The following is a 27,197-nucleotide window of genomic DNA, read 5'->3' as shown; positions in this document are numbered from 1 at the left end:
AAGCCAGAACAGGAAAATCTGCTTCATGTGTTTCTGTTTGATCCTCAGTGACTTTGACACAAAGGCCTCTGCTGTGATGATCACACCTCTGATCAAGTCTCACAGTGTCAGCTTTGTTTTTATACATATGGATATGTGCTGATAAATGATCAGAGTTATAATATTTCCCACTGCCTGCTGTGTGCCGTGACCTTTGACCTGCTAAAGACAGTCAGCTGTGGATTATTCATTGTTGTGTCTGATACTTAGAACTGTGAGGAAGAACACTACACAGTTAATCAGGGTCCCCTCTCTCTGAATCAGGGAAGGTGGGCAGGCCGCGTGTGGGCCGCGGGCCATACGTTGAGTCTCACTGTTTGAAATGTGAACATTGTTCTGCTGCAGTCAATGGACTAAACCAGAGAAGAAGAAAACAGACTTTACCATGAAGATCCTCAGTGTGGATCAGTATAATATCAGCCTGATGTCTGCAGTTTAGTGTCAGCACAACTTTCACATCATATTCATCTCAGCACAACTAAAACATGCTGACTGACCTCAGAGTTTCAAGTCCACATCCTGGACTCTCCAGGAAACCACACAGATGCTTCACTCCTGAATCCTGCAGCTTGTTGTTGGAGCTCAGGTCCAGCTCTCTCAGATGGGAGGGGTTGGACTTCAGTGCTGCTGCCAGATAATCACAGCTGATCTCTGACAAACCACAGCGACTCAATCTGTATAAAGAATGAAAGATGTAAGTTTATTAGACAAAGTGTGAGCTTGAAATCATTCAGTGTTTCATCATCTGTTCAGAGCTGAAGAAGGTTCAGAATGTAGAAGTTTAGAAAATGGAAACTCCAAACAGCTGAAGCCAACAGGAAGCAGCTTCAAACAAACACAACAAGAGAAAAAACTCTGAATGTTTCACATTAAAGTCGTACATTTATCATAAAAACAGGACAAAGACTTGAAAAAGTCGTGTTTTTCCTTCCAGGAACCACAAGGCTTCACTTTTAAAGGTGAAGTGTGAAAGAAATGGACATATTTGAAGTCCAACACCTTTTTCCAGTCACATTATTAAAGCAGACAAACTACAAGCTCATTTTCATTCCAACAAGTCATCTTCTGACCTGGACTAACAACACTGGTCTCTATGTGCAGCTGGCTGTGAGACCAGTGCTCAGGGAGCGTCTACAAAGTGCAACACTGAAAGAACATCACACACTAGCTTTGTCCCAAAACGTCGGCTGCATCCTTCGGAGGACCCGGTATTCGCGGTCTACGTGGGCCGGGTCCTTCAAAGACCGAAAAGGCTGGAAGTGCGAGGCTGTGAAATGGGACGGTCTAGCCTTCAGATTTGCGTCACCGCTGTGTCGGTGGAGTTTAATAAACTCGGCCGTCTGCTCCTTGCTATCTAAAATATAACAGGACACTGGCGTAAACTCTCGACCGTCTCACACTTCTGTTTAATCAGTTTCCTGTTTAACGTTTATTCAGCTGTGTGAAAATCCCGGAGGAACTTTGATCTCAGCCAAACCGATTTACTCCGGAACAAATAAAACACAGAAAAAAGGCAAACAATTACATTTTTAAGTTATCCGAGTGACTTATATATCATGTTTCACCTGAGTAGCGAAAGAGCGGGGTCTGAAAACGATGAAGCCGGGCGTCCGCTGCTCTCGCCGGCTGGAGTGAACATTGAACCCCCCCGGCTTGCTAGCGAGCGGGTGGGTAACAGACGTCTCCGAAAACGTCGGCACACTTTTGCAAATATGCGATGTCTTGATAAACCAAGCAGATATTTGAAGTTTACACAGCTACTTTCTCGCCTGAAAATATGTTAAAAGTTTATTTTGTGACCCAGAAAGATTAATAAGAGTAATTTGAAAACTTAGTAGCAGCCGCCATTGTTGGCAGCTGAAATTTGGCTGGGCCGCGCTATGAATTTTGGGATATGGTGGGCCACGAAGGACACACCCGACGAATCCTTCAAATTCGGGGAAATGAAGGACGCATTTGTCGGGCACATTTGAAGGAGTCGACAAATACGGACAGCCTTCATCGCCTGGCTGTGACGTAATCGGCCTTCAAATGCAGCCTCTGGAGGATGCAGCCGACGTTTTGGGACACAGCTACTAATTTGCTTCCATCATCCAACCTGAAGAGGAAACAGGGACGGCTCCCCTTCAAAGTAAAAGCTGCTCCTTTTGGACACAGTATCAAAGAAAGTCTACAGTATAACATAGAAAAGACAGAACAAAGTTTTGGTTGTTTTTAAATTGTGCAGAAATGAAACTACACTAAGCTCAATTATGTGACAGACATTTCATCCCATGTCAGTTTGGCCTCATCCTGGGCCGGATTATCCAGCACACACTCTGACCACAGGTCCATGTTGAGCAGGATGAGCTGCTGGCTAATCTGGAGGCTGTAGCAGCAGCTCACAGTCACAGTGGGTTTCCACTCATGAAAAAGCTCTGGCTGCTTCATTTCTCATCTCATATCAGAGACTTTAATGCTTCACTGAAGCTGTACTGTGATGCTTCCATATCCCAGTGAGGCCTCCATAATGATTTCAGCTGTTCTGTACACACACTGTGTGCCCTGTATGGCTCAAAGTCTCTGCAGCCTGTTTTTATCTGCTATCATCAGATCTTCATCATCCTCATTCACATCCCTCACACACTCTACAGCCTCATCAGCACTGACTTCATCTTCACTGACTGATGGAGCACAACATGAACCTGTGGAGGCTGAAACACTGTCCTGTCAAACATCTCCCCGTCACCACTCCACTTCTGTCAGCCTTTAAATGAACCCTGCTCAAGTCTGTCACTTCTGTTTGGAGCCAAAAGAGGTTAAAGATTACGCCACTACATTCTTGTCTAGAAAATATTAAAGTGTATTTGGTGACACACAAAAAAGGGTAAAAGTATAGTTTGGGTCCACACATGTCCAAACCCTGGTGTGTAGGCCTACTTAGTATTGAGAAAAGCCCACTAAAAGAACGCCCACCAGACCAAAGCAATGGTGTTGACTTGATCAGCATTAACCCCGCCCCCTGACTTTGATGGGTGAAGCTGACAAATAAAATGTATTTATGAACAGCGATGCAGGGCCAGGAGTAGCAACGTGAATTAAATAAATACATCATTAAATAATTCATTAAATGTGTCAGTAAAATAATTAAAATAGAAAACAAACCAACAAAATATGTAATTAACTAATTTGAATTGTACATAAATACTTAATGAATTATTTTAAATGAAATTAACCGATAATTCATTGTGATTTTGTTTTGTGTTTTGATGAGCTAATAATCAGCTCTCTTTTTCTCATTGTTGTTCTAAGCCGCTTATCCAAAGGTAAGGCACTACCTGTTGAATTATTTCCAAAGTGTGCCAAATTGGACATTACAAATTAAAGTCTACTCACTGAAATTACTGGGGAATGTCTGCTTTGATTTTGATGAGAATCTCATGACAGTACTGAGGATTTAATGCAGTTGGACTGCTAAAAATGATTGAATGCGGTTGGACCGCTAAAGGATTTAATACGGTTGGACCGTGGAAAGCAGTTGGACTGCTGAGTGATTTTAGTATATTAGGGAATTTGGTTATTGTTTGGGGTGGAGCCCGTATTGGTTATAAGGTTGGACCTGCTTCAGTCTTACACTTTTTTGGCTGTTTTACTGTTGTTCCAAAGTATTATAAATTATTCAAGAACGTCAGTTGGACTGATAGGAAGCGCAGTGCTCAGAGGTAACGCTTGCCAATGCCAAGGACGCTTAGGCATTGTCCTCGAAGAGGGATAGTCAGTTGGTCACTGTGGAGCTTGGGGCACTCCAGAATAACTAGGAGTTAGAGTCTCCTTACCGTTTGGAACGGTAGTCTGCGCTTTTTTGGCCAGCAGAAGTTGGACTTCGGGCGTGTAACTTTAACTTAAAACTTCGGGGTAAGCCTTGGCTGTGAAATGCCAAAAATAGAGCTTCAGGCAAAGTTTGGGTTGGTTGACGCTTTTAAATTGAGTTAGGGATTTTAGAGATGAGGCCAGAAACTGTTGGACAGATACTGGTTAATTGATCACAAAAAAGTTGGACTTTATCGGTTGGACCGTTAACTTAAATTTGTCGAAATTGTTTAGGCGCTAAAGCTGACAGATGTGACAGTGGTTGTAAATATAAGACGTCTTTGTAATAATATAAAATAAGAGATCTCTGTGTGAAAGGAGTCTGAGGCAGTGCTGGAGCTATTTTTAGACTGTGTGTGTGTGAGTGTGAAAATGCAAATTAGTCAGCAGTGAACTGTTTAAACCACAGTTGGTTTTACAAATACTGCTGCAAACATTGTTGAGTGTGTGTTTAAGACGCCATTTATGTTCATTAGAGGGCTATAAATAAAGTTTTGAGTTGCCGTAGTGGATGTATAGTAATTGACTGAGTTTTGATATATAAATATAGTGAGTGCACTGTATATATTTAAGACTAACATATTACTTTTAGGAGTAACCTCTCATCAGCAATAAATGCTGGTGTGTTTTATTTTTTCTATTCTATGTGTGTGCTGTGAGAATTAATAGAGGTTTCAATTGTTTTCTTTGACTTGCTCTTTCTGATTATGAAAGGCATGTCTGAAATACTCTTAGGAAAGCGTGTTGTGAGTATATTCCTCAACTCTTGTCACAGTTTAAGTGTGTGAATGCTGTGAGTAGCAGGCTTTGAGTGATTGGGTGTGATTTGTACAAAATAATAAATAATAATAACACTATGAAAGTTGATAGTAGAGTGAGTGCAGAAGTGGAAGTGTGAGAGAAAAGGCGGTGTGTGTGTGAGACGATCTGACAAACGCAAAGAATTTAGTATATTTAGAAGTGTGTGCGTGAAATAAGGGTGAATTGTTTTAGATCAAGACTTAGTAAAACAAGAGTTTTATTAGCCTGTAAAAAAAACAAAACAGGAGAGATAGAAACAGAAAATATGGTTCTGAGCAGCTGCAAGGTTGACAGGAAATGGTGTGTGTGACAGGAACTTTGCATGCCCATAAAAGGAACTGACTGTGACAAGTGAGCACACAGAGAGAGAAACATACGAGGTAAACTCCAGGCAGATGAAGCAAATGGAGGTTTTAAGAAAAGAAATGAAAAGGATATTAATTGTATGCTTTAGTGTGTCAATACAGGTGGACTTCTTTCAACCTAGAATCTTGAGTACAAAACCATTGATTAACAGAATTGGGAGGAAAACAGGCCAGATTTTGGCTTAAAATTTTACAGCTTGACCTCCCACTTGTCCCGATCCTGAGAAGAAGCTCATAGGACAGTTAATCTCCTGATGAAGACCGACAGAACATCGTGGACTTCAAGAATTAACAGCAGGCAAAAGACAGTGCAACTGAAACTACACTGACGATACCAGCAGCAGCATGGAAGAAAAGCACGTGATGGAAAATGCACGGTGAACTGCAGGCTGGTAAGAACAGTGTGACATAACTGTTTAAAGACACTGAATGGGATATTTTGCCAGGCTGGGATTTAATCTAAAAGGAAAATACTGAAAAGAGCAACGGAGAAGAAACAGAGAAGAAACAGACTGTGTTTGCTGGGGATCACAAGACAACAAAGGACACTAAGAGAAGGGCACAGGGGCCAGTGGGAAGGTGAAGCCCAGACGAGTTCGACTGCGAGAATAGAGGGTACAATTGGGTTGAAATTGAAGCCGGAACTCAGGATGGTTTAGGGATGTCCACGTCACAAACAAAGAGGTAAACAAAAAGAAGGTAAAATAAAGAGAGAAAATAACTGACAATTACATTAATGAATAGAAGACACACATACAGATATTACATAGATTTATTTTTAGGATAAAGGGGAGAGCTTATACGTAGAAATGACTTTTTATACATATTGCATTTTGTGCCTTTAAGGGAGTTGTGGCTCAATTCGTCTCTTGTGGGTCACGAGCCTTTGGCTAGCGCTATGATTAGCCAATCTACTGTGAGGATGATATGAGTTATTGAAGGATTGCACACGCTCACAGACATATAGAGTCCATAAACACACATGACAGTATTGATTCCAGGCAAAAGGCCTCAAATTAATTTAGCATTTAACTGAACTTGAGCTGGCCCTGTAACAAGTGACAGAAAAGAGGAACTGAATAGGAGTTTCTTGCTTTAGAGAAGGACCAAAGGAAGGAAAGCATATATTTTGGTTAAGTCTGATAAACTAGAATGAGAAGGTATTGTTACATCAAAGGAGCAAGATGAAATAAAAAGGCTGTACCAAAAACAGGTTATAACATAGGAAATGTGAGTTTTAAAATGAAGTTAGTGTTAACACACAGGAGTTGTTTCAAGGCAGTGTTTAGCTATGATAAAATGTATGCAGGAGTAATTGCTTATATGTTTAAACTTAATTGATTAAAGTGGTTGTTTTTTTTGGATCTTTTAGTAGAATAGGCGCTTATAATGATTTTCTTGTGAAAGGAGATTCTAGGTCAGAGTGGAGGCCTTGCAGCAGCGAGAGTTCTGTGTACAGGATGTTGATGATTAGATAAGGCAAGCGACAGGAAACGCATGCAGGGACGTGAAAGCAGCGTTTTAAGAGTTTTAAAATGATGAGTAATGTTGAAGAATATATATAAATACAAGTCAATAAGTCAAGAAGATAATTAGGATCAGGCTTTTGATTAAAGAGTCCCAAAGATGATAAGTTAGGGAGGTGCAGGAAAAGGTGTTTGGTTTGCTTTACAGAAGATCTCGGCGACCACAGGGGGGTGAGGATCCTGGAGGCCCGAGGCATGATGGACCACAAGAGAGGGACGCAGAAAAAACCTAATCTTACGCATGGAGTGTTCTCGAGGGGGAGCTGGTGTTTATTACTGGACCACTTAGAGGACATGAGGTTGTCTGATTTGCTGAGCCAGAGGACGGCTAGAGAGGGTCAGAGCGGGAGTGGTGACCCCGATGTCCATGATGCCATGGATGGACATGGAAGCAGCTGAGTGGGCCGAGGAGTGACCCAACACAATGTATTGTGACCTCTGGTGTTCCAGAGGTCGAGAGAGGGAGTATTGAGATTGGAGAGATATTTTGCTGCTATTGTTAATAATCATCATCATTACCATTGCATTAATAATATAATCTACAGAATTGATATTGCATTCAGATGTTTAAACAGTGTGTGTCTTTCAGAAAGACTAAGTTGCAGGCTGACAGGAAGTTGCAGGTTTGAAGAGTGTGCCTTTTGCAGAACTGAAACCGAAAGCAGAGTCTAAGTGCAGGTTATTTTGAGGAGCCTTTAAGGACGAGACACACACTTAGTTAAAGAGAATCATTTATAGGTGGAAGTTTAATCATGTTTTGCTCGGGGTTGCAAAAGAGCAGTTTGTCGCAGAACTGCTGCTGATGTGTCAAGATGATAAGCGAGCATCCGGCAGTGACAGGAAGTACCTGCCATGAAGATAGGAGATAATGTTCTTTTAAACTGTGTTAAAAGTCATTGTGGTTTTGATTTGACGTATGCATATATTCTGTTTGTGACGTATGAGGGGGCGTCATTAAATTCAAGCCCTGATGGTATAAAATATCTGTTTATGCTTTGATTAAGTCGGAGATCAGCCCGGTCTGCGAACGGAGCTGGTCTTCCCACGCGTGTATTTCATTAAAATCAATTGTTTGACCAAGTTCTGGACCATGGTTGTTTGTACTCTCCTTCCCCAATATTTGAACCTTAACATTAGTTTACTCAAAATAAATTTAAGACATCAATATTAAAGGTTAAGTTATGATAATGAATACATGCAACTATAACTGATGACATAAGAATTTGGATATTTTAAGCTAAAGCGAAGGTGCTGACTCACTTGGCATGTTACTCTCAAATCCTCCCTAATAACAATAACATAATTACACTTTAGCCACAAGAGGGCAGCAGCATTAATACAAGTCACGTGTATATAAAGGTACAGTGATTATATTACAGTGATTTTGACAAAAACAAAACAGAGGTTCATGGCAGTGTGTTTTTCCATAACATACCAACCAAATTAAATAATAAAAACTTTATAACTTACAGAGCTTTTTTAGAGGCTTTGACCACTGGCAGCAGCCTCAGAAGAGCCTCCTCTGAAGCAAAGTATTTCTTCAGGTCAAACACGTCCAGATCTTTTTCTGATGACAGTAAGATGAAGACCAGAGCTGACCACTGAGCAGGAGACAGTTTATCTGTGGAGAGACTTCCTGATCTCAGGGACTGTTGGATCTCCTCCACTAGAGAACGATCATTCAGTTCATTCAGACAGTGAAACAGATTGATGCTTTTCTCTGCAGACAGATTCTCACTGAGCTTCTTCTTGATGTACTGAACTGCTTCTTGATTGGTCTTTGAGCTACTTCCTGTTTGTGTCATCAGGCCTTGCAAACGAGTTTGATTAGTCTTCAGACCCAAGAGAAAACGAAGGAACAAGTCCAGGTGTCCATTGGGGCTCTGTAAGGCCTTGTCCACAGCACACTGGTAGAAGTATTTCTCTGAAGATTTTCTTGTTTGAAACACCTTCCAAGTTGTTTCTTGCTCTTCCAGCAGATTGAGTCCAGAGTTGATGAAGGTCAGGTGGACATGAAGAGCAGCCAGAAACTCCTGAACACTGAGATGAACAAAGCAGAACACCTTGTCCTGGTACAGTTGTTTCTCCTCTTTAAAGATCTGTGTGAACACTCCTGAGTACACTGAGGCTGCTCTGATATCGATGCCACACTCTGTCAGGTCTGGTTCATAGAAGATCAGGTTTCCTTTCTGCAGCTGATCAAAAGCCAGTTTTCCCAGTGACTCAATCATCTTCCTGCTCTCTGGACTCCAGTGTGGATCTGTCTCAGCTCCTCCATCATATTTGATCCTCTTCACTTTGGCCTGAACCACCAGGAAGTGGATGTACATCTCAGTCAGGGTGTTGGGCAGCTCTCCTCCCTCTCTGGTTTCCAGCACATCCTCCAGAACTGTAGCAGTGATCCAGCAGAAGACTGGGATGTGACACATGATGTGGAGGCTTCGAGCTTTCTTGATGTGGGAGATGATCCTGCTGGCCTGCTCCTCATCTCTGAATCTCTTCCTGAAGTACTCCTCCTTCTGTGGGTCAGTGAACCCTCTGACCTCTGTCACCATGTCGACACACTGAGGAGGGATCTGATTGGCTGCTGCAGGTCGTGTTGTTATCCAAAGGCGAGCAGAAGGGAGCAGGTTCCCTCTGATGAGGTTTGTCAGCAGCTCATCCAATGAGGTGGACTTTCTTGTTTCAGTCAGGATTTTAGTTTTGTTGAAGTCCAAATTAAGTCGACACTCATCCAGACCATCAAGTATGAACACAACCTGGAAGTCTTCAAGCCTGCAGATTCCTGATTCGTTAGTTTGATTAAAGAAGTGATGAACAAGTTCCACCAAGCTGAACTTTTCCTCTTTCAGCACATTCAGCTCTCTGAAAGTGAATGGAAATATGAACTGGATGTCCTGGTTGGCTTTGTCTTCAGCCCAGTCCAGGCTGTATTTCTGTGTTAAGACTGTTTTCCCAATGCCAGCCACTCCCTTTGTCAGCACTGTTCTGATTGGTTCGTCTCTTCCTGGTGAGGCTTTAAAGATGTCTTCTTGTCTGATTGTTGTTTCTGGTCTGTCTGGTTTCCTGGATGCTGTTTCAATCTGTCTGACCTCATGTTCATCATTGACCTCTGCAGTCCCTCCCTCTGTGATGTAGAGCTCTGTGTAGATCTGATTCAGGAGGGTTGGGCTTCCTGCTTTAGCGATGCCCTCAAACACACACTGGAACTTCTTCTTCAGTTGGGCTTTAAGTTCTCGTTTACAGAGTGGAGCAAATATTTCTGAAGGTAAGAAATTCAGAAAAAAATATTATATAATAAATATCATAGCCTTTCAGTACCCTGAAAGGATGAATGTCTATTGGTCCATTTCTTGAGCTATTAGGAAAGATCAATATTCAGTCTTTAGAGAAATTCTCTTACTGCTCTGCAGATGGTCAGCCATCTCATGCTGCTTAAGTCTCCTCAAGAAGTGGAGTGTGATCTTCAGAAATGCTTCTCTGCAGCTCTTTCTTTCATCTTCATCCTCACCTTCAAACATCTCCTCATCCTCCATCTGGCTCTTTAAAGTTTCTGGGTGATCTGGACTCAGAAGCTTCTGGATCTTCTTCAGCTCGTTCTTCACAAACATGGTGATGTTGTCCTCCAGCCGCTGGAAAAGAAGACTATATGAATTACCCAGTGGTAAATGGACTGGTTCTTATATAGCTCTCTTTGATACTCTGTGCGCACAAAGCATTTATACAACATGCCTCATTCAACCAAGCACATTGTTCTATGCTTAAATACTTTCTTTCACACTCTGATGGATGCATCAGACGGCAGCTTGGGTTTAGTACATTACCCAGTACATTTGCCAGCCAGGGTTTGATTCACAAACCTTCTGACTAGTAGCTGACCTGCTCCCCTCCTGAGCTACAGTCACCCCAATCTGACTGAAATCATGGAGCCCAAACTCTGACTTATGTTGGACACACTGACAATCCTCTGGTCCACAAAGTGCAGCATAGAGGTGACTGAAAAGAACAAATGTAAACGTAGTACTACAAACCATAACCACAGAGTCCAGGTGTGTTTGATGCTGCTGTGCAGACTGACCAGTGGAAACCTCTGCTCTCTGCTGGTCCACTCTGTGGAGGAGTAATGTATAATTAGCTCATGTTATGTCTGTCCACACACAGACACAAGCTAAAGGTCCATGAAGTGATGTTTGGATGGGTTCAGTCAATCAGATGACTGTCATGGTGAAGCTTTGCTAGTCCTGCTGATCCCACTGAGAATTAACAACTCAGTTTCCAGATGTCTGTAGTTTTCTGCTCAGTTTCTTTAGTCCCAACAGCTCTTACCATCTCCTGCATAAAGCTTTCCCTCCATGCTCAGATGCCCTGGAACAAGGTGCTCTCTTTATATCAGTGACTGGTTTAAAGTGACAACTCGCCAAACTTTGTGTCAGCAAAAGTAGTTCTAATGTTTCTTACATTTATTACATTTTTACATTTTTACACACACAAATCAATGAATGCAAAAACATGAACTTTCCAGATATTTTGTTTCACAATGTTACAAAACTCAGTTCACAACTACACAGTCTGATTTACAAGTACAAAATATTGATGACCACAGTTTGAGCCGATGTATGTCCCGAGTCTGTGGACTCAGTGGTTTTGTTTTGATTGTTATTGTCTTTTGTTACAATTTCATTCTGATTAAGATTTTCTAGTTCTGAGGTTTTGGTTTCTGTGTTCCCTCTGTACTGTGTTAGTATTGTGTCTCTGTGTTCACTTCCTGTTTTATTTTGACAGTGCCATGTCCTATGTTAGTGTGTCTACTTTTGCTTCCCCTTGTCTGGTTATGTCCAATGAATCCTGCTGTGTCTCCCTTTTCTCATTCCCTGATTTCTCTTTTGTGTATATGAGCCCTTTGTTTTCTCCTGCTTGTTGCTGGTTCGTCTGTGTTGTCTCCCCGTGTCTCCGTTTAAGGTTTCAGGTTAGTTTTTTAGTTTTTCAGTAGAGGTTATCTTAGCTTCTGCACAGGCCATCTCCACTGCACTTCACCGTTTCAATAAAGCTCACTCACTTCACAGCAGTGTTGGCATCTTGGGTCCTTTATTAAATTCAACATGGCTCGCCCCGCTAGCCGTGACATAAGATGTGAAAACAATATCCAAAAAACACGAGAGACAAACAGGAAATAGTTTTGAGGTGCAGGGCCAACAAACTGAGTCTAGCCATGAACTCAGAGTTGATTGAATTAGCATTTTGAATTGGCTGATCTGAGTTACTTCAATCAAGTCTATGTTCACTTTGAGTTAAGATTATACGTGATTGATGGAAAAGAAAAAAGCCGTCATCAGCAACTGATTCTGATTTAGCAGGTTTTCAAATCTAAACGGTACCCATCGCTAGCTGGCTGTAGTTAAACCTTTACTTAAAAAGCATCCCTAGACCCAGCTGTCTTAGCTAATTATAGGCCAATCTCCAACCTGACAATCCTTGAAAGAGTAGTTGGGGGGAGACAATCAGAGGGGCAGTGTGATGATCTTAGGTTACAAACTACTGCAGTCAAGTCATTAAGGGAGACGGGATCAAACTGCTCTAAGACAGCTGAGCACACAGGAGAAAGACTCTGATCTGAGGCAGCAGTCGGCGAGACAAGAGCCCTAATAGATAGAAGCTTGTTGTTAAAAAATGCTAAAAAGAGTGACGCTGAAAAACTAGTTCATGCATTTATTACTTCCAGGCTGGACGACTGTAATTCATTATTATCAGGATGTCCTAAAAACTCCCTGAAAAGCCTTCAGCTGATCCAAAATGCTGCAGCAAGAGTCCTGACAGGGACTAGAAAGAGAGCAGATTTCTCCTGTTTTGGCTTCCCTTCATTGACTTCCTGTTAAATCCAGAATTCAAAATCCTGCTCCTCACATACAAGCAGTGTTGGGACTAACGCGTTATTAACTCATTCACTGCCATTGACATCTATAGCCGTCAATTGCAGTGCATGAGTCAATGGGTTTAACTCATTCACTGCCAATGGCTGGCAGTGAATGAGTTAAGTAACGCGTTACAGTAACTACGTTATTATTGTGGTAACGAGCACGGTAACTAGTTATTATGCCAAAATCAGGAACACGTTAGTCGTTACTGGGATTTAGATAGGGTCGTTACTCGTTACTTCGTGTGGTGGCTATCGCGGAGCTTCCACAGATTCAGTAACATTAGCAAGTGGTGGAGGCCAGCAGGTGGATGAAGGAAAAGGGACGCAGAAGGAAAAGAGACCCGAGGCGGCCGCCGGTCCAAGTGTGACCTGAACTTCAGGTAAGAAGTTATGACCTGCAGTCTCTCTGGGTCAGATATGAACCAAGTTTAGGTGGAGTTTATTTTCGTTATTCTGACTTTTTCCGTACTGCGTGCTAGCTAGCATGACGGAGTTTCTATACAGCTGGGTGGTGCTATGAAGTTAATGATGTTGAACTTTATTTTGTTCATAAGTTATTAGAGTTGCCAACCGTCCCGTCTGGTATTCAGAGAAAATATTACGCGTTTCTTATTGAGGTGAAAAGGATCAGTTTGTCCCGTAATTCAGCTACAATGAAAAAGGCACAAAGCTAGATTTATTCTGTGTCTTTGCTGCACAGCTGCCTCTTCTTCTCTCATTCTCCCCCCTCCCTCTCCCGTTTCTACTTCAATCATGAAAACTGATCAATGATCAGCTGATCGGCTCTCTTGTTTGTTTATCGCTCACTTTGCGCCAGAAAGAGGAAACCAGCGGATGTCGCGGTAAACAACAGCAGCACTTTTAAGCTTGATGTTGTTAGAATTTATTTAATATTAATTTCTAGTATCAGCTGATGTTTGATGGAGCCACAGCTGTAAAGCTGCTGGTCATGATATGGTTTGGTTATCTGGTGAGAGGGAAACATGAAGATGAAACCAGGAGACGTCCTTACTGGATCATCAGAGCTGAACAGGTGATGGAGAAACAGGTTTACCTTTTAGGTGACATGAATGAGTTGAAGGGAAGTTATGAACTGTTTGTGAGAGACAAATAACACCAGGATCCTTTTTTAGGTAGCTGACAGCTGGTAACTGTGCAGGTGCGGATCTAGCAAAGTGTTGCCAGGGGGGCATGTAGGGCATTAACAGGGAGAGGTGGGCACAAGGAAATACTTTTCTTTCTTATTCTCATTTAAAATGTCTAGCTTTTAAAAAATAATTATCTAAATCTTACAACAAACGATTGATAGATTGATGCATATATACCATCAAAACAGTGTACATCACTGTCACAACAGCGTTTGTTTTCATTCAAAGGCTTTATGTTTTTCCTATAATGGTGGGCCGGTCTCTAGTCAAAATGCCCGGACCAATTTTCTGTCCCAGTCCAGCCCTGTAAGCAGCTCATCTGCAGTCTGGTGTTACCTACATCTTCCTATTCAGAAGGCAGAATTTCCAAGTTCTGAGTACAATCAAAGCACCACGACTGCAGTTTTTGTGTTGGATGTAAAAGGCGCACATGACGCTGTGACGTAGGCTAGAATCATGGCAGCAGTCAATGACGGTCCAGGCGTGGGATTTCTCTCGTGGAAATATGCACATTATCTTTTCCTTTCTATTGGTAGGTGGCACAGTGCACTGTGGCAAGTAAGCAAGCTAGAAGACTGGCAAAGTTATGGAAGCAACACATTAACAAGAGAATTCTGAGTAAAACCAAAGTTACTTTCCCTAGTAACTAGTTACTTTGAAAATAATGAGTAACTTGAAGTAACTGAGTTACTTTTGAGAGAAGTAACTAGTAATGTAATTAAGTTACTATTTTAAAGTAACTTACCCAACACTGCATACAAGGTCTTAAATAATCAGGCCCCATCTTATCTTAATGCTGCACCACAACACCTGATCTCTGGTTTCCTCACCTCTTCAATCCCACTTTAATACTTGACTAAACTCATTTTCCTGTTTAGGTGTTGAGGCAAAGCCGCCCATCTACAATGCAGGCAACAGCAAACGGAGATATTTTTGATTCCCTTTGGGTTTTTTCTACTTTTGTGCTACAAAATGTTCAAGCTGATTAAATTCATTAGAATAAAAGTTCAGATAATTTTCTCATATTAATGTTGGAGGTAGAAATTCAGGTAACTTTGCACAAAAACTGGCAGAAATTTCCTTCAAAGATGGAGTTTTTACTTTAATACTGTGAGTACATTTCAGAGCCTGGACTCTTTTACCTTTACTTGAGTAAAGAAGCTGAATCAGTATTTCAGCTTTAAGAGGGTATTTTAACACAAACATCAGTCCTTCTACTTAAGTATGTTTGACACTTTGTTTACGTCTAAATTAACTTTACTGTTAACCAGTTTTCATGTTTCTGTAATCCACCAGTGTGCTCATGCTTTTTTAATTGAAAACATATTTTTAAAGATCAAATATAATTATGTTTGTTATTTGTGGATTTTAAATGTCCTTGACAGAGACAGATGATGATCATTATCCTGCACTGTGCTCTCAGGTTTGGTCGAGCTAGCACAAAGAATGGCTATGTTGAACTTCCTCCTGGGATCTACACTAAGAAGTGAGTCCAACATTAGCAGGGTCTCTTTCCTTTATCTGATTCACTTTAGCATTCACAGTCACGTGAAGCTTGTTATTAACTCGATAAGTCAACCCAGGGTTTCAGCTGAGCGCTCACATGAAACATGGCAGCATCTGATCAATCATATTCATGGAGACGTGTATCAGCAACAGAGCAGCTGAGTTTGCAGAAGGACGTCAAACTAAACCACAGGAACAATATGAGGAGATTACACACATAATAAAATACTAGCAGTAACACAGCTGCTGCAGACAAATCAGTCGTGTGATCGTGTGTGAGAGGAGAAGGACTGTAAAGGAGTTTGGTGTTAAAAGCTCTGTATGAATGTGGGAGACTTTGAAGGGCTTTAAAAAGGCCAATATAAAATAAAAGGCAGCAAAACTGCTGAGTGTGAAAGTCACCAGACTTATCAGAGCTCTGTGATTAAGACCTGTAAGAACACCTATTTGTACTTGTTGACATTATATCAAACACACACGTATATTAAGCCTTTGTTTGAACTCTGGTTGAATTTGTTACTTTCAGACTGTGAAACATCACAGAGGCTGCAGCTGCAGATCTTTTATTCACCTGGAAATTTACTTTAAATGTTAGATGGAAAATGTATTGCTCAGTTTAACCAAAGTAAGAACAAGAATCCATAAACCTTCATAAAGACAAACATCTCCCAGAACATTGAGCTGCTGAAGTGTCACTGAAGGGAAAAACTATTTGTCCTCCTCCATCCAGCAACACCTGAAACACCTGAGTGGAAGCTCCTCCCTACACTGTGTTTGAAGCAAAGCACAAAGGAGACACCTGCTGGAGCAGCTGGAGTCCTACAGACACTCAGCCTCTTCACTACACAAACACCTCCTACAACATCCACTCTTTCCACTCTGACTGCTGTGTTTGTGGAAACACTCCAACACACACCGCTTCACATACCAACATAGAAATGTGTGTGAAAAAGAGCTGAGCTGATATTAAACATGAGGATTTATTCAAAAATACAGAGTCAGGAACAACATCTAGACACACATTACCTCTCAGCAGCAGAAGAACAGCCTTTAAAGTTTGCACCAATATCCTTCGACACGTTGCTCTTTAAGGAAACACAGCTGGGTTCAGGTCCAGGAGATTCTGGCCTCTTATTGATCCTAAAAGAAAAACAATAAATGTCACAGCTTCATGAGACAGGAAGGAAAAACTGGAAATATTAAATTAAAGACATGATGAACAATCTCATAAAAATAATGTACTTACTCTTTGTCACATAACAGTCTTTTGTTAAAGTTTACAATAACACCCTTGCTTAGTCTTTGCTCTGTACTGCAGTACTTGCACTGGTTTCACTGGACAAGTCTGCATGTGAATCTACAACTGATCTGACATTGTGGCACAAACACAGTAAACAAACACTACGAGCACCTTGTTTCATGTGCAGTGGCTTTCTTCTCATTCTGTTACTGAACACTGTATGAAAAGCCTCTCACTGCCAGCATCCTTCCAGCCCCACGACAACAAGACCAACTCACATCTTCACAACACCAAGAATTTTTCCCCTTTTCTTTGGAGAAACTGAGAAGCCAATAGGATTGTAGCTCAAACTTGCCCACAGTCCTGCTTCCTCCCTGCTCACTCCTACCTGTGTTGGTGCTGAGTGGACAGTCATAGCCTGCTGCTAGCATGAATGCTAAACGTACTGCTGTGGATGATCAGCAGAAAAACATGTGGTCAGTTTGACTGTTTGCTGTATTTAAAGTCTTTTTCTCAGTTCGTCTGTATTCAAAGTGCATTCGGGGCTTTAGCTGACAGCTCTTTGTGCTAACAAACTAAACTCTCTTAGTTTAAGCCAACAGACCAAACACAAAGCCTGCTGCTGCCTCCATGGGTTAGCTTGTGTGACTGGTGTTTACACCAATGAAATCTAAATCACACTACAGGGAGTGCAGAATTATTAGGCAAATGAGTATTTTGTCCACATCATCCTCTTCATGCATGTTGTCTTACTCCAAGCTGTATAGGCTCGAAAGCCTACTACCAATTAAGCATATTAGGCGATGTGCATCTCTGTAATGAGAAGGGGTGTGGTCTAATGACATCAACACCCTATATCAGGTGTGCATAATTATTAGGCAACGTCCTTTCCTTTGGCAAAATGGGTCAAAAGAAGGACTTGACAGGCTCAGAAAAGTCAAAAATAGTGAGATATCTTGCAGAGGGATGCAGCAGTCTCAAAATTGCAAAGCTTCTGAAGCGTGATCATCGAACAATCAAGCGTTTCATTCAAAATAGTCAACAGGGTCGCAAGAAGCGTGTGGAAAAACCAAGGCGCAAAATAACTGCCCATGAACTGAGAAAAGTCAAGCGTGCAGCTGCCAAGATGCCACTTGCCACCAGTTTGGCCATATTTCAGAGCTGCAACATCACTGGAGTGCCCAAAAGCACAAGGTGTGCAATACTCAGAGACATGGCCAAGGTAAGAAAGGCTGAAAGACGACCACCACTGAACAAGACACACAAGCTGAAACGTCAAGACTGGGCCAAGAAATATCTCAAGACTGGTTTTTCTAAGGTTTTATGGACTGATGAAATGAGAGTGAGTCTTGATGGGCCAGATGGATGGGCCCGTGGCTGGATTGGTAAAGGGCAGAGAGCTCCAGTCCGACTCAGACGCCAGCAAGGTGGAGGTGGAGTACTGGTTTGGGCTGGTATCATCAAAGATGAGCTTGTGGGGCCTTTTCGGGTTGAGGATGGAGTCAAGCTCAACTCCCAGTCCTACTGCCAGTTTCTGGAAAACACCTTCTTCAAGCAGTGGTACAGGAAGAAGTCTGCATCCTTCAAGAAAAACATGATTTTCATGCAGGACAATGCTCCATCACACGCGTCCAAGTACTCCACAGCGTGGCTGGCAAGAAAGGGTATAAAAGAAGAAAAACTAATGACATGGCCACCTTGTTCACCTGATCTGAACCCCATTGAGAACCTGTGGTCCATCATCAAATGTGAGATTTAAAGGAGGGAAAACAGTACACCTCTCTGAACAGTGTCTGGGAGGCTGTGGTTGCTGCTGCACGCAATGTTGATGGTGAACAGATCAAAACACTGACAGAATCCATGGATGGCAGGCTTTTGAGTGTCCTTGCAAAGAAAGGTGGCTATATTGGTCGCTGATTTGTTTTTGTTTTGTTTTTGAATGTCAGAAATGTATATTTGTGAATGTGGAGATGTTATATTGGTTTCACTGGTAAAAATAAATCATTGAAATGGGTATATATTTGTTTTTTGTTAAGTTGCCTAATAATTATGCACAGTAATAGTCACCTGCACACACAGATATCCCCCTAAAATAGCTAAAACTAAAAACAAACTAAAAACTACTTCCACAAACATTCAGCTTTGATATTAATGAGTTTTTTGGGTTCATTGAGAACATGGTTGTTGTTCAATAATAACATTATTCCTCAAAAATACAACTTGCCTAATAATTCTGCACTCCCTGTAATGTGTCCTCCAAGGTGTTTGGTGGGAGCACTGAGTGAAACATAAGAGCTCTGGTAAAATAACAAACAGGGCTGTGAGAGCAACTGAAGTGATAAAAATACTGTTTAAAGATAAAAAACACTTTGATGTTCTCTCGTCACCTAACAAAGTCCAAACCCTGTGAACTATTTTAGCTTTAATAACTGTGGATTCAGGTATCCTGAACCCATCTTTGGACATTTGTAATTAAATATTTTAAAACTCCATCAGAGACTCCTGATGTGGCTGTTTGGAGAAGGAAAAGAGGGACAAAGTGCAGCGTCGAGCTGAGGCTTCATTCACTGCAAACCTACAGTTGTGTTTCCTTATTTCTGCTGTTTGCATGTTCACAGCTGAAATAAAGCTGCCTCTTTGACTTCATCCTGTTGTGTTTGGGTCCAATCCTGCCTGCCACACAGCGCTACAGGACAAAGTCTAAGATTTTTATCTTTTTAATGAATCTTTGGTCATATTTATCCAGGAAAACACAAACATGTAAAGGAGTCATCACAGTTCTCTGACCTCGTTGGTCCAGGTTCACCACTGAACTCTGGAGGTTGACCTTTGGACCAGTCACTCCTCACCGACGGACAGCTGGATCCTGCAGACTGTGACCTCTGACCTCTGCAGACACAAACATGTTTTATTCAATGATCAATTCTCTGATAAAGTGATTGAAGCAGCTGTGATCACACAGACTGCAGATAATGCAGCTGTTTCCTGTCAGTAACAGTCCTCTTAGATTAGAGTTCAGCTTTTTACAGGAAAACAAATGTCCCTGAATGCAACAGTGAGACACAGTCTGCCTGTGTGGCTGTGATAGCTGCCGTTAGGAGCGCTCATGTGTTTGCAGTTAGACGAGGAGATGTTACCATCATGGACACGTTAACAAATCCTGCAGCATCACGTGGCACAAACACTTTGTGTTCCTGTCATCTGCAAGCAACAGGAAGTTCATTAATAAAGGCGGGATGGAGACGCGACTGTGATGGTTCTCCTTCATCCAGCTGTTACACACATCTGGGCTCACACGACGAGCCTTTGTCTAATACAGCAGCTGCTCTCTGAACACTTTTCTGAAGAGGAGCTGCACAAACCTTTGTTTGCTTTCTAGAGCAGCGTATCAAAGTCAAACTACCCACTGCTAGCAGCTGTTTCTATCATAGTTTAGGATCCAGATGTGTGAGGTCTAGATTTACACCTCTGATTAAAATACATAGTTAAAAACAGCCAATTGTGTCCAAATGTGTCTTAAACCAGATAAACTGACAGTTACAGCTGAGCCTGTGTGTCCTTGGAGACACTGCTCTGCTACAGAGATGCATTTTAGAAACCAGGAAACATCAAAATCATTTAAATCAGAGAGTTCTTGTTACTAACAGCTCACCTCTCTGCAGCAGAGACTTTGAAATTAATGAAGTCATCTTTAGACGCGTCACTCTTAGAGGACACAGAGCTGGGTGGAGGTCCAGGCTGGTTCCTGTGAATAATGATGGAGCAGTGATGTGAGTGCTGAGCTGTGACATGGAGAAGAGTCATGGACAGTTAGAGATGGTCATCTCACCTCTGAGCTTTGGTCTGGCTCTCATGTTCCCCACACAGAGTGCTTTTAGAGGGAGGGACTCCCTCCTCTCTGTCCTCACACTGATCCATGCTGCTCAATTCACATCAGCTCACACACACTTTCTACCTTCACCTGCAGAGGAAACACAAATCAGCCCAGCAGACACACTGACTGACCCACTCAGCACCCACTGATTAATTCAGACACGTTTTAATCCCCAAAAGTTGATTCTGTTCATCTGGATGTTTTCAGTGGGAGAAACGTTTCATGACTCATCCAGGTGACTCCTTCAGTCTCAGCTGACTGCAGGTTTCCAACCTTATAAACAGGACATTTGCACAATGGCTGGGAGGTCATGACCATTGATCAACAACCACTGATCAATGGCCATGAGTCCCATTCACAGAGAGTTGGGGAATGTCTGCAATCACAGCATTACTAACCTAACCCTTAGCTGGATGATTGAGCATCCAGACACTTTTTAATATTTTACTAATTTCTGAAGCTTTTTACCAACTTTGATCAAATTGGTCTGCTGTCATTTTATTGTTGACAAAAAGAGATTTTGAGTTTGAGTGTTGACGTTTTCATGTGGGACTGTTGCTGCAACACCAGGATGTTACTACAGAATACACTTTATATTGTGAGCACTTGGATGTTAGTCCAGTGGTCCTAAACTGACACACCTGCACCTGGATTCATTCTGACCAGATTTTAGCTCAACAGTGTTTCATACTTAATACATCAGACACAAACTCTGCAGCTGTCATTGTGTGCAGTGTGTGTGCAGTGTGTGTGCAGTGTGTGTGCAGCGGGTCACTGTGTCCTATGAGTGTTATACTACAATAAACAGAGCCTGACCGCGGGCATAAAGAGGGCAAAAACCCACTTATGCTCTAAAGATGAAGTTCTGGTTCTCTTCAAATGAGCCTCAGAGCATGTGGAGGGTCATTGAACGCATCACAGATTACCTCAAGAACAACAGGCTGAAGAACATAAAAACAAACGCAGAGTTTCTGTCTGACGGTTTGAACATGAAACAGGAATTATTGAGCAAAAACGGCCAGTTTACTAATTTATGATCAATCATCAACGCATTCACCTACAATACACGAATGAACATCACCAGTTAAACTGAAAATAACCTGCATACAAATACGACAGCAGACTATAGCGAACGAGCAGAGAAATGCATTTTATAGATGAAGTGTTGGCAGCGACTCTTAGGACAGCCCTATCTCACTGTCAGCAGTTAAGATAAGATAAGATAAGATAAGATAAGATAAGATAAGATAAGATAAGATAAGATAAGATAGAACTTTATTAATCCCTCGGGTGGGTTCCTCTGGGAAATTCGACTTCCAAAAAGCACAGCAACGACCGAAGTTACAGTTACAGAATTGTTATATATATATATATATATATATATATATATATATATATATATATATATATATATATCTATACACACACACACATATATAAATACAGAGACAAATATAAATAAAATATACAAAGGGGATAAATAGAATAAATAGGAATAAAAAATAAAAATACAAGTGAATTGCACATTTCAAGTATTGAGTCTATTGCACTGTTGACTATTTACAAAAGTATTGCACAAGGTATTGTACAGTGAGGTGAAGAGGCACTACAGCTTAGTTGTTCCCCCCTCCTTTGTCCTCCTGTTTCCCCTCCCTCTCCCCTCCAGAGAGGAGTTAAACAGTTTGATGGCGTGTGGGACAAAGGAGTTTTTAAGTCTGTTAGTTCTTGTCTTTGGGAGAAGCAACCTGTCACTGAACAGACTCTTCTGATTGTTTATGGCCGTGTGCAGAGGATGCCCAGCATTGTTCATAATGTCCAGCAGTTTCAACAGTTAAACAACATCCACACACTGGAAGCCCGTTTCCGTCACTAAAAAAAAGAAGGATCCAGAACTCGAAATTTCGACTTATTTTATCGTAATTTCGACTTATTAACTTGGAATTTTGAAAAAACTAACTCAAAATTAAGAGTTAGTGCTGTCAATCAGTAATGACGTAATTTCCTTGTTACCCGGAAGCTGAAGCCCTCAGCTACAAATGCTACAGCTAAGACACCAGAATTACAGCCAGTCATAAATGCACAAGTCGCTGATTATTGTCTGTGTGGCTTCACAAATGATGAAGTCCTTCTGTTATTAGCTGAATCACATGGCGTTAATATCAGCTAACGTACTCTCGAAAGCGCCGGTTTGTTGCGATGCGGGTTTGAGTGCGCATTGTAGCTGGATTACTGATTGGCAGAACTAACTCGACATTTCGAGCTACTTTTCTCAAAATTTTCGAGTTATAAGTTGAAATTTCGAGAATGGATCCTTTTTTGTGGCGGAAACGGGCTTCCGTAACAGACTGACGGAGGCAGAAGCTGCCTACAGACATCAGTCAGTGGATCCACAGTAACATCGAGTTCAGCTGCTGATCATCAACTGTTTCTGTCTCGTTCCCAGACTCTGATCTCACATAAAACGAAGCAGATTTATGCTGAAACTAAGCTGCACACAGCTGATGTTAGCCAGGAAAACAGTACAGACTGCTAACGTTACCTTAACATGGAGACGATCAACTGCGCCACAACATTCACGAAAGCGAAAGTAAAAGCGACGGAAGGAAACGCCCAGAGAGGCGTTTGAGGGACGGTCAGAGTCAGGAACCTCAGAAACGCATCAGGCTGGAGTTTAATTCTGTTTTCATCTTTAGAAACATCTGGAAATAGTTATAAAAACGCTGCGTAATAAAGAAAAATAGTGTAGATTAGTTTGAGTTGTGTTTAGCTGAGCTGTGTCTTTAATCTGAAGTTCATTTTGTGGAGGAGCAGCAAGACTTTCAGTGTTACTCTCAGAGAAAGCCTCCCAAATGTCTGTTGTCTTAATAGTGGAATTATCTGGAAAATGAACCAGTTCTTATGAGCTGCTTTTCTGTATGAGCAGTCAAAGCATTTTATACAGCGTGCTTCATTCACACAAGCACTTCTTTTTCTAACAATGACACTATGATGGATGCATCGGAGAGCAAGTCGGGGTTCCACATCTTGCCCAAGGATACCGTGGCGTGCAGACTGGAGCAGCCAGGGATCAAACCTCCAACCTTCCAGTTAGTAATTCTACCTGCTGAGCTACAGTCTGTACTTCCTGAACAACACACCCTCTTTTTGTTTCTTTATTTCCAGTAGCAACCAGGACCATAATGAACCCTGACTCCAACAGACACTCAGGAGCCACCTGCCCAGTAAGTCACCCGCTAACTGCAACTATCAGAGCCCTGACCTTCTGCAGAGACGAGTCACACTGAACACAGCAAGTGTCCCTGCTCTCAGATACAAAACCTGCCTTTAAAAGTTCAGAGTAATGAAATCAGCAGTTCTGGTTCTAGAATTTGTAGTCTCACACACATGTGCAGAGCACTTTTGTTGTTTTGGTTCACATCAGGTGATATTCTGCTGCAAACAACTAATGAGGACATTTTCTAAAAGCTTTGAGTGTCCATCAGGATCCTGTAGAAACAGCTTCTGGCTGCAGCTGCTGTGGAGCTCCACAGTAACCGGAAACACGTAACTTCAGTTAAATCGACTTTGACAGCGAAACTAAATTGCGTTTTTGTTACTATTGATGCTGCTGAGAAATAAAAATGGTTTTAAGTTTTTTTTAACGCTCTGGGTTTGTTCAAAAAAATTCACCATCCCCTAAATTGTTCGTGGCCAAAAGTGACACTTGCTGTTTCGCTGATTCATTTATTTTTTTTACAGTACATCGCGTTGTGCGTTCTGATTGCTGTAGACCATTGTCAATCAATCTAGTCCAGTGTCTCCTGTACAGGAGCGGTCCCTAATAGGCCCACGGACCGGTCCGTGAGTCTTTTGGTACCGTTCCGCGAGAGTTGATCCTCCGGTGTGAAATGTATGGTTGTAGTTGTGTGTCTTATTTTGAAAGAACTATTTACGCGTTACCATAGTGACCAGAGAGCATTAAAAAGCAGAGAGGAGGATGTCACTGTCATTGTTGTTGGCGCACAGCTCAAGTCACGTTTATTATTATATTTACAAAACACCACAGTTTCTTTTTTAATTCTTTTGTTGTATTTATCCGCGACACCTTAAAGGTCGTTCCCTGAAAATATTGTCTGACATTAAAGTGGTCTGTGGTGCAAAAAGGTTGGGGACTCCTGCTGTACAGTACAGAATGCGTTTAGCTGTTGAATTTACATAAATCTTCGATCGCTAGCAGTGTAACTCTGAAGTGCTGCACTGTGTGTTTGTACGTTTTCTCCCAAACAAACACAACAATGCCGACGAAACGTTTTGCACCCTCAAATGCACCTTTAGGTTTCATTCCATGATACTGGACTTATGTTTCTAAGAAGGTTTGAACTCTAAGAGTGTTTAACATGATAGTGATTTATTGATTCTAACCCTAAATCTATCCAGTAATGTCTGCACATATTTTCAGTACTGATTTTAAAGTGTTTTAATCCTTCTGTCACTCAGGGAACCCAATAAGGATTCAAATACTTCAAAAGTCAACCAATGACATTGATGTGTAAGACTATTTAATAATTATTTATTGTTTATATTTCATTTATTCATTCATTCTTTGCACTGTGATTTAACCCATCTTTGTGTAAAGCAGGGGTGTCAAACTCCAGGCCTTGAGAGCCAGCGTCCTGAAGCTTTTAAATGTATCTCTGCTGCAACACACCTGAATAAAATTATTAGGTCATTAGCATGACTCTACCCTACTCAAGTAAATTTAAATAAATGTAAGTACATACCACCAGGTAGCTCCACTCGTACCCAGTGTAACGGGAAGTGAGAGGGTTAGGTTTTGGCGCTTTGAATGTTCAGTTGTGTGATGCAGCGATTAACGTTTGAGTAAAATATTGGGCTCCCTCGTGTCTTCCCTACATTCCTCCACAATGTCCGTTTTTGCAAAAATGTACTTCTAGAAGTACTTTTATTGCACGATGTTCATTCACTCATGAGCTGCTGCAACATGAATCAAATGGCTGAACTGCCACCTTGGCGTGCAGTCAAGTTCTACAGTCTGCTAATGATCTAATAATAAGTATTAATATTCCTCACTCACCTTACTAAATGTTTGTGAACACAGCCAGAAACATTTGCATCACAAACACAGACTAGTGTTTATTAGCAGAAGCTTTTGGGTGGTTGCTCTCAAACCTGTGTACAAGTTGAAGCATTAATGGTCCCTTCACTGATTTCCAGGTATCCAATGTCAGGGCTAACAGATGGATTCAGACGCAGGCAGCGTTCTGGCAAGCAAAGGGTTGACAATTTATGAACACAGAAGGGAAACCACAGTGATGTGTATATACAGTGAATGGGGCAGGGCTTCAGGGCTCCAGGGGAAGGAATCCACACTCGCTCTCCACTCGGCCCAAACTCCGCCACTCCTCTTCTTACGCACACTCGCTTCTCCACAGCCACTCTCGCTCCAATTTCCACTTATGTTGACACACACAGGGATCACAGGTCAGGGTCCGCCACCAGTTCCGGGGAGATCTAAACACAAAGAGTCCAATTAGATCAATACGCCACACAACACTGAGAGAGTTTGTCTTAGGAGAGCTGAGAGCACGAACATGGGAGGTTCAACGTTCCAGTGCCGAATACTCCGTGCCGCAGCGTTAAATAGGCAAGGGGGACGCCGCCTGATCAGCAACAGGTGTAGAAATCACCGCAGATACGTGGGCCAAGGGTGAGAGCCCACAATGAGCTCCACCCAGGGAAGCAGGAGAGAAAACAAAACAAACCTGTGGCCAACATGAGCGAGCCGGAGAGGCACAGGGACCATGACAGCCTATACCAAGTGCACAAGTTCACCCCAGATGGTTCCTCTTCTCTGTAACTTGGAGGATGTGGAGTAGGCTGTATTTTAATCAAAGACATATCAATCAATTAATCAATCAATCAATCAATCAATCAATCAATCAATCAATCAATCAATCAATCAATCAATCAATCAATAACCATGTCTAAAAACAACACAGGTTGACCAAAGTGCTGTACACAGTAAAAGAAAAAGTAAAAAGTAGAAACAAATACACACAATGAACAAAACAAAAAATAATCCCAAATTTCGTTTTTTTTCCTGAAGGGGTCAAACACTTTTATGCAAGAATGACAGCGAGGTGAAAAACCTTCACCCGCAAGAAAACTCCAGCTGTGACTCATAGTACGAACACACACCTCACAGTAACACACTTTGTTTAATGTGAACTTTTTGCCAAGCTAGCTAATCCTGACCAACACACCAGACACAGAAGATAAAGGAACGATGTTTTACTGTTAGAGACAGAAAGGTTAAAACATTTTGGCAGAGGGCTAAAAGGGGCTAAAATTACCCAAAAAGAAATTCCATTTGACCAAAAACACTTAATTTTTAAAAAATTAAGTATATAGTTATGAATAATGAACAAATAATTAACAAATTGGGGTTTATAAATCGTGTAACACATCCTCATGGTAAGAAATTTTACCTTAATGCGTTACATGTGTTAGAAGTCAATGTATCTTTAACAATATACTCCTTATTTTATATCTCCTGATCCTTCACAGAGCTGCATGAACCTGTTGTTGATGTCAGAGAGTCAAACTCTGCTGAAGAGTGGGTTGTTTCCTGTTCAGCCACTGGTCGACCTGCTCCCACTGTAACACTCTCACAACAACACCTCAGCTTCTCACAGTACAACACTGTCAGTGTGTCCAACACCAACGCTACATTCACTGTCACCACTACAGCTGTGCTCTCAGGTTCACGTAAACACAGCACACAGGTGGGATGTGCAGCACGAGTGCTCTCTGCTCCTCACAGAGAGGTGATGGAGACGATTCCTGAGGTCCAGCAGACGTCAGATTATCAGTGATGGTGAGAAACTGAGATGCAATAACAATGCATTGTGCTAGTATGCATTTTCTCTTTGATC

The 27,197-nt window shown here is 41.7% G+C and overlaps 2 protein-coding genes across 5 annotated transcripts in view; both read right to left on the bottom strand.

Annotated features, from left to right (window-relative positions):
- LOC147336467 (protein NLRC3-like) overlaps nucleotides 1-22,824 on the bottom strand; it is an 81,627-nt gene extending 58,803 nt beyond the window's left edge. Inside the window, exon 1 of the mRNA XM_086287048.1 lies at nucleotides 22,802-22,824. The gene's annotated coding sequence lies outside the window, so the exon portion shown is untranslated. The remainder of the gene's footprint in view (nucleotides 1-22,801) is intronic.
- LOC147336466 (protein NLRC3-like) overlaps nucleotides 1-22,839 on the bottom strand; it is a 98,668-nt gene extending 75,829 nt beyond the window's left edge. Inside the window, exons 1-8 of one of the 4 annotated variants that reach the window (XM_086287034.1) lie at nucleotides 22,802-22,839; nucleotides 20,218-20,349; nucleotides 20,041-20,133; nucleotides 19,176-19,277; nucleotides 16,175-16,288; nucleotides 10,618-10,690; nucleotides 9,984-10,158; nucleotides 8,047-9,842 (exon numbers count right to left, since the gene is read on the bottom strand). In XM_086287034.1, the coding sequence (XP_086143160.1) occupies nucleotides 8,047-9,842; nucleotides 9,984-10,158; nucleotides 10,618-10,690; nucleotides 16,175-16,288; nucleotides 19,176-19,277; nucleotides 20,041-20,133; nucleotides 20,218-20,306 (2,442 nt within the window). In that variant the 5' untranslated portion in view covers nucleotides 20,307-20,349; nucleotides 22,802-22,839. Of the gene's footprint in view, nucleotides 1-517; nucleotides 714-8,046; nucleotides 9,843-9,983; nucleotides 10,299-10,617; nucleotides 10,691-16,174; nucleotides 16,289-19,175; nucleotides 19,278-20,040; nucleotides 20,134-20,217; nucleotides 20,350-22,801 lie in introns of those variants that run through there. The other 3 variants (XM_086287032.1, XM_086287031.1, XM_086287033.1) reach the window with 3 other exon arrangements.
- Nucleotides 22,840-27,197: the final 4,358 nt, after the last annotated feature.

The sequence above is a fragment of the Aulonocara sp. 'chitande type north' Nkhata Bay genome, linkage group LG3 (genome assembly GCF_057382095.1).
Source record: "Aulonocara sp. 'chitande type north' Nkhata Bay isolate Kocher_YH1m ecotype deep benthic linkage group LG3, A_spYH_male_GT1.1, whole genome shotgun sequence".
NCBI lineage: Eukaryota > Metazoa > Chordata > Actinopteri > Cichliformes > Cichlidae > Aulonocara > Aulonocara sp. 'chitande type north' Nkhata Bay.
This window is presented reverse-complemented; position numbering and strand designations above follow the sequence as displayed.